The sequence below is a fragment of the Epithele typhae genome (genome assembly GCF_022376455.1).
Source record: "Epithele typhae strain CBS 203.58 chromosome Unknown BXZ73scaffold_45, whole genome shotgun sequence".
In the NCBI taxonomy this organism is placed as follows: Eukaryota; Fungi; Basidiomycota; class Agaricomycetes; order Polyporales; family Epitheliaceae; genus Epithele; species Epithele typhae.
The window spans coordinates 29,304-36,712 of NW_025954236.1; the positions used below are offsets into that span (position 1 = coordinate 29,304).

General features: G+C 53.2%; 2 protein-coding genes across 2 annotated transcripts; one reads left to right on the forward strand and one right to left on the reverse strand.

Annotated features, from left to right (window-relative positions):
• Positions 1–494: 494 nt before the first annotated feature.
• BXZ73DRAFT_103840 (uncharacterized protein) lies at positions 495–3,006 on the reverse strand (the record flags this gene model as incomplete). The annotated part of the gene is made up of 10 exons (XM_048015708.1): positions 495–582; positions 635–801; positions 854–1,039; positions 1,347–1,496; positions 1,554–1,596; positions 1,636–1,829; positions 1,882–1,977; positions 2,338–2,358; positions 2,422–2,712; positions 2,788–3,006. 10 exons carry the CDS (start codon positions 3,004–3,006, stop codon positions 495–497), a joined length of 1,455 nt encoding a protein of 484 aa, XP_047875273.1.
• Positions 3,007–4,300: 1,294 nt separating this feature from the next.
• BXZ73DRAFT_91440 (uncharacterized protein) lies at positions 4,301–7,409 on the forward strand (the record flags this gene model as incomplete). The annotated part of the gene is made up of 11 exons (XM_048025972.1): positions 4,301–4,492; positions 4,732–4,848; positions 4,907–5,195; positions 5,241–5,242; positions 5,279–5,550; positions 5,574–5,829; positions 5,851–5,880; positions 5,905–6,508; positions 6,578–6,979; positions 7,042–7,322; positions 7,386–7,409. 11 exons carry the CDS (start codon positions 4,301–4,303, stop codon positions 7,407–7,409), a joined length of 2,469 nt encoding a protein of 822 aa, XP_047875274.1.

Genomic DNA, 7,409 nt, shown 5'->3' on the forward strand with positions numbered 1-7,409 from the left:
TGGAAGGGTGTTTGCAGTACCCTAAACAACACATCTAATTGGTGCAAATGAAGGCACTGATTGGTACTCACGGAAGGGTGTATGCACTATACTAGACACCAGATTAGTGTGGTTATTACGAAGTTAGAGCGACTGTTGTGCGCTTATTGCCGCATTATATATCAATAGTCACTAGATGGAATGCATTAGTCACACCGAAGACATTTACTTGAACCAAATTAGATGCATTAGCAAAGCAAGAGATTAAAGTAGCAGATATAATCGTTGATCAAGACGGGGGTGAGTGACGATATGTAGCGAGCATAATAATGTCATGGATGGCTAAAATGAGGTTGATCTCTGCGCAGAGGGTTGAGAGTCATGTGGGATATGAGGACAGTAGAATCTACGACAGGCTGCAGCGAGGGTGCGATCAAAACGAGGGTGGACGAGCGGCAGAGCGTGGATAGGGACCGGGGAGGAGGGAGGTGATTGTCCAGAATGATGCGGTCGACTCAGCCCCCCCGCATAGCAGAGACATCGAGGAACGTCTGCTTGGCGTTCGAGCGGCGGGCAGTGGATCGACCCTCTCTACCACTAGATCTATGAAGGAAAAACATCAGTATCAAGGACTATGTGAGCTACAAAAGCGTACGTTGTCACTGTCTGATAGAAGTCGTGCATGAGAGAGTGGTACTTCATGACGTTCTGATCACGTATCTCCTTGAGAGCGTCAATAACGTCGTCATACTTGTCGGAAAACAAGTTCCCCCGGAAATCCTGCTCTTTGCCGGCTTTCAAGTCCAGGAGTCCTGCATAAACCTTGCGCATCGATAAGCCATCTGAAGCGAACGGCCATAACGACTGGGCTTACCGTTGTGGCAACAAGTGCGAGCATCGGTGCGGAGATCTCCTTCTCATCGGGCTTGCTGGCAACCGACGAGGACAGCGAATCCATGACTGCGTATCCAATATGTGACGACCTCTTGAAAAATGACAGACGAAGCATTTTTGCGAATATTGGATCACTGAATGGTTCTCCGCCGTGCACGATGTTGTTCTGGCACAATGCAGTCAGTTACGCGTACGAGCAGAGTGTATAAACAATGAACGGGACGCACGTGCATGAGGGGGATGCGAAAGCGTGCACGACCCGATCGAATGTGTGAGCGCGAGCCGTGAAGATGATGCACAAGCGTGTATGACGCGGTGGGACGTGCGCATGCAAAGGCCGGGACATGCAAGCGTGAACGCAGTGCGAAGTGCGCGCGTGTGAGGAGGGTGCGTGCGCGTGAGGAGGGTGCGCGCGGAAGGAAGATGTGCAAGGCAATCGGGAGCATGAACATCGAGTGCCAACTGAAACTCACCTCGTAATCGCAACGGTAAATGAAACGATCCTTTTCAATGAGCCAGTCGATCTTCTTCTCGTCCTCACTATCCACATTGAAGAGACCGTCCGAGAGTGCGGTGACGTTGGATTTGACTCTCCCACGGAAGATCGGGATGCGTTGTGCGGGCTGGTGGTCAACATGTCATCTGCAAGCTAAAAACTAGACAGATGAACTGACACTCACAATTGTAGCGATCTTCTTAGCGTAGCTTGCATCGGTCTTGATCCTTGTTGCAATTCGTCAGTCCTCCAGGGCTTCTGCGCACTTAACGAGAATCTGGCGAATGGCGACATTATACTTCGTGGGGCCGTCTGGGAACGCGTTCTTCAGTACGAGGTAGTACTCGATCTGAGTGATCGCCCCCTCAGCAACGCGTTTCACGCGCAGTGGTTGCTCCAGAAGGTTGTAATGACCGCTGCTGCTGCGCACAAGTTCAATACTCTCTTGATCCTCGATATCCTTGCCAGGTTTATTAGTATCTGTCACAGCGACGACACGGACACACACACACCTCTTCCAAAGAAGAATTTTCTTCGTATCTGGCCTTCTTGTGTGTGCGCTGTTCGTCTGAGGTATCGTCGTCCAGTATGTCGATGAATATTGGCTGCTGTAGATGCGTTAGAATGCGATAATCACCAGATAGAATGAAAAGAACCTCATCGACTCGGCTCCGGGGTCGTTTCGAGGCCCCACCACTCGCATTTTTGACCTTTGCTGCTGTTGCCGTGGTCGAATGTGAACCTTTCGACGATGCAGGCTTGCGCGGCGTCACACCTGAAGATCAATTGCAGTGAGAGCGGAGATGATGTCAAAGATATGCGCACCATAACCAGCCGACCCGTGTTGCGATGCACTGCCGGCGTTCTTGGGAGACGATTGGGACTTGGAGCTGGGATTAGACACCTTCGGCAGAGCGGTTTTGGTAGGCGTTGATATGGGGGACGCAAGAGATGAACAGAACACTTACTTTCGTCTTCTTGCGCGGCGGCTGAAACAGATACATGGTGTTGGAACTCATCCAGGGTATGAATCGCAAGAAATGAAGACTCACCTTCGACTTGGTCCGATAACTATCGCCCTCTGATCCCGACTCATCCGTCCGCAATGTACGTTTCAGACCCCTCCGATCGGGGATCCTGGCCCCGGGAGACTCCGGCTTGCGCTGCGGTATATGGTTGGTCCTGCTCCGAGAATGCTTCTTGGTTGTGATATCGGACTCCCGGGTGCGAGCTGTGGCATGTTGAGAACTGCGATAGGAAGATGGTGGGGTTGAACTGGGATCTGGGTCGAGGGAGGGGAAGTCGGGGTTGTGATCAAGTTCATTGTGAACCCATTCAGCAGTCTAAGGAAAGGAGTGAGGTGCAGGGAGAGGTGGTGAGAATGGTGAGAGAGAGGATTTACGCGAGCGCGCGCTCACCTCGTTCTGCAGAATCTGCCGCAGGTTCTCGTTGTTTCTTTCCACCAGATCATCTTCACTCGAGTCGCCTTCTCCGTTCTCGCCTTCGTCGATCTCGCCTTCGTCATCCGCATTGTCTCTGTTGCTGTCGTCACTGGAGCCTTGGGCCGCATCTTGATTCGCGCTATCGCTCCCTTCGGCCTCATTGTCGTCCTGCTCGACGACCTCAGCGGCATGCATTCGCGGCAGCCGTGACGATTGCAATGGTGGTGGCGATTCCGATTGCTCGCGCTCTGGTTCATATTCCAGAGTTTCCGCAGCCTGCAAACCTCTTCGCGCCTTCAACAAGCCGGGACGAGGTTGAGAGCGAGGCTGTTCAGGCTCGCCGTCACTGTTGTGGTCCAGTATAACGGGAGCCTTGTACGATCTTGCTTTCTTCGTGTTATTTGCATGTGTCTTACCAGTATTTTCAGAGACGACGTCTTTGACGTCATTAATCTCGTCAGTTATGGCACAACACAGAAGGCACGTATATTCTTACCTTGCTGAGTGGTGACGGCTGACTTCAACGATGATCTAGAAGTCTTTGGTAGTTTCGGAATAAGGGGAGCCCACACTGAAACAAGAAAACCCAGCAAGTACATGAACTTCGATACACGCATGGTGAGCAAGTTGACACACCACGCTTCTTAAGGGCATCGACCTTGGACTGATGCGAGGCTCGTGTAGCTGGAATGCATGTTACGGATACGCTGCGACAGACTGTTACACCGAACTTACACAGTGGCTTGGGTAAGTCGTCCGTCGAACGCGTCTGTGTTGCGTCGTTGCCACCTCCTTCCTCGTCTGAGGCAATGAGGACGCGCTTCAGTCGAGTGCTGCGGGCCATGGATCTAATCACAGAATTGCACAGGGTCGATTAAAGTGTTGAGGACGACTTTGAACGAGAGGGTATTGGTCGACTCGGAGGAATGATGAAGAGTGAAATTATGGAATGAACGAGGGGGTAAAGGATTGACTGGTGAGTGGTGGTGCAGTGGTGTGGGGGTGTAGGGAAAGGATACTGAGATGAGTGTGCCAGGTCAAGAGTAGTGGCCCACGCTTGTGTCGGCAGCGGAGTTTGGAGTCTCCGCGCGTTTTTGACCCTGAGTCTGACTTGCAGTGAGTTTGAACCGGATCTCCTCCTCCCCACCCTACCCTGACATCTCCACTAGCTATATTACAACCCCTTTGCTCTCAACTCGCAGCACTTTGCGCTTGCGCTCAGCCAGCCACGCATCCTTCCACCAACTCCACGTTCTCACTATCACCATTCGCATTCCCCTCCGATATGCCTGCATTTTGCGAAGGCTGTGGTCGCTCATTCACCGGACAAGAAGGATACGCAAAGCACCTTGAAAAAACGACACATCCGGCTTGTGTCGCCATTCGTCTATAGCTCGAGGAATTTCAGTCCGAGCCAGAAGACACTCCAGGCCCGGTTGATGCAGACGGCGACGGCGAGAACGCGGAAGCGGTCCGATTTCAAGGCGACATGTTCGGAGAAGACAAAGACTATGATTGGGACGACTACGACGAATACCAGCGGGCGAAGATCCTTTCATTGCAGGCGATGAGAACATCGAGCTCGAACTGTCGGACGACACAGACGACGACACAGACGACGAAGATGCCGCCAACTTTGATGCCGAAGGGCTATGGGAGCGTGTGCCAGCTTCAAGAGCGGGTAACTCATCCTCTAGCCACGACGAGATAGGTGACGACTCCACTCTCGACCCAGAGGATCTTAATGCCCGCACACGTCAACGGGAAGAGCGCTGGAAGAAGCAGCGAGTGCAAGACGCTCTGCGCACAACAACCCATGTCGTGCAATTCCCGGATGCCCTCGCCGGCTCACCCATCCATCTTCAACCGGAACAAACAACCTACCAGGAAACCCGCAGCACCCTTCAAAGCGGCGGCGAGAACTCAAACAATCCGTACGCGCCCTTCCTTTCTTTCACCGACTGTGCGGTGGCCATGTGGGCGAAGATGCGTGGACCAGGCTCTACGGCAGTCACGGAATTGCTCGAAATTGAAGGGGTGCGTCCCTCATTATGCGAGTCTATTACCATTAACTGAACATTGTCTGTTTAACTAGCTGGCTTCCCGTCTGGGGCTGTCATTCAAGAACTCACGGGATCTGAATAAGATCATCGACACGCAGCTTTCGTCGCCACGTCCTCGTTTCAAACGTCAAGAGATACTCGTTGCTGGCGAAGTTTTCGAAGTCTTCTTCCGCGACGTCATCGAGTGTATTCGAGCGCTCTATGGCGACCCGGAGTTCACCGGACTGCTGGTCTTCAAGCCAGAGAAGCACTATGCCGACCCAGAGCATGATATCCGAGTGTACTTTGATCTGCACACCGGAAAATGTGGTGGAGACCCAGGTACGTCAGTGTTCTTCTTCGTTTTTCGTTCACAAGCTCATGCAGATGTGTCTACTACCTAGAAGGCCCTCGATCGAATCAAGCGCAGGGGTACAATCATTCCTATCATCATCTCATCGGACAAGACGCAGCTCACTCTCTTCGGCAACAAAACTGCCTATCCCGTATACCTCACCATCGGCAACCTCCCCAAGGATATTCGCCGCAAGCCTTCGCGTCGTGGACAGATTCTGCTCGCATATCTCCCCACCACTAAACTCGAGCATGTCTCCATCAAGGCTGCCCGCAGTCGCATCCAGGCGAACCTCTATCACGCATGCCTCGGACAAATATTGAAACCTCTTCGAAAGCTGGTGTGCACGGCATCAACATGGCGAGTGGTGACGGTGTTGTTCGACGAAACCATCCCATACTCGCTGTCCACATCGGAGATTACCCGGAGCAACTTCTCACAACATGCTGCAAGTCAGGGGAGTGCCCTCAATGCGACATTGACCGCAACGACGTCGGAGCCACAACAGATCCCAACCGGCCCCGTCGCGACGTCGACTTGGTTCTGGATGCGCTTGACGTCGCCACCTCCGGAACACCAAGGGAGTTCGTCAACGCCTGTGCTAATGCACGGATCAAGCCGGTCGCTTTCCCCTACTGGCAGCACCTCCCTTTCGTCAATATCTTCCGCTCCGTCACGCCAGACATCCTACACCAGCTACATCAAGGGGTTGTCAAACACGTCATCTCGTGGCTCAAGGTTGCATACGGCACTGAAGAGATCGACACCCGGTGCCGTCGAATGCCTCCAAATCACCAAATCCGCGTCTTCATGAACGGCATCACAGGTCTGCAACGCGTGACGGGAAAGGAACACGCCGCGATCTGTCGTTTTCTTCTAGGACTTATCGTCGATCTTCCCCTTAGGGATGGGTTCTCTCCGATTCGACTTGTGCGCGCTGTCCGCTCTATCCTCGACTTCCTCTACTTGGCTCAGTATCCGTCGCACACGTCAGATAGTCTTGATCTTCTCAAGGCTGCACTGCGTAGCTTCCACGATGACAAGGACATTTTCGTCGCTCTCGGCATCCGGATCCACTTCAAGATACCCAAGCTCCACTCCCTCGATCATTACCCCTTCTCCATCACTCTCTTTGGCACTACCGACAACTATGATACGCAGTACACGGAAAGACTGCACATCGAACTCACGAAGGATGCTTTCCGGGCCACAAATCGCAAGGATGTCTTTTCGCAGATGACGCTTTGGCTCGAACGCCGCGAGAAGATGCAGCGTCACGCCGCCTTCGTTGCGTGGCGTTGTGACGTCGAAGCCCCCAGTTCCGGCGACGGCTCCTCGTCAAGGTCAACGTCCCCTGGTCTATCCCCAGCTCCTGTACCACAGATATCCGGCTCGCCCCGCATCCATCTTCCTAAGACGCCAAGTGCACGCCAGGTGTCAGTCCGAACGGCGTGTGCCGCCATTTATGGTGCCCCTTTTTTCCGTGACGCTCTCGCCAGGTTTATTGTGTCGTTCCGCGATCCGACACTCACCCACGCCCAAATCGAGCAGCATTCCGTGGGGCTGTCCATTCCTTTCGACACGGTACCGGCCTACCACAAGATCAAGTTCCACCTACCGAGTGCGCAACATGTCAGGATTATGGACGACTTGCAGGACGCCGTGCACGCGCGTCCTGAGCGCATCGATAGGCGAGGGAGGGTCGTACCGGGCAGATTTGATACTGTGTTGGTGAAGGAAGATGATAGCGATGGCATGCAGGGAATTCACAGTATGTTGTTTTAGTGCTTTCATCCACTGAACCATCGGTTGAGCCGCCACTCTTCATGACAGAGTACCGTGTGGGTCGCCTTCGCCTGGTTTTCACCATCCCGAAGGCTGCGCGTGACTTTCTCTTCCCTCGAATAATGCCTCCGCAGCATCTCGCCTACGTTGAGTGGTTTACGGCGTTCACAGAGCCAGACCCAGCGCATGGTATGTACAAGGTCTTGCGCTGTCGAAATGCCAACGGCGATCGTCTCGCAAGTGTTATTCCTGTCACAGATATCTATCGCGGCTGTCATTTACTTCCTGTATTCGGTGCAGTGGCACCTCGCAATTGGACCAGTAGCACCGTCCATCAGGAAAACCCCAAAGTGCGAATTCGCACTAATGGCACTAATTTAGCTGATTATCAGCCATTAGCGCGGATTATCGATTAG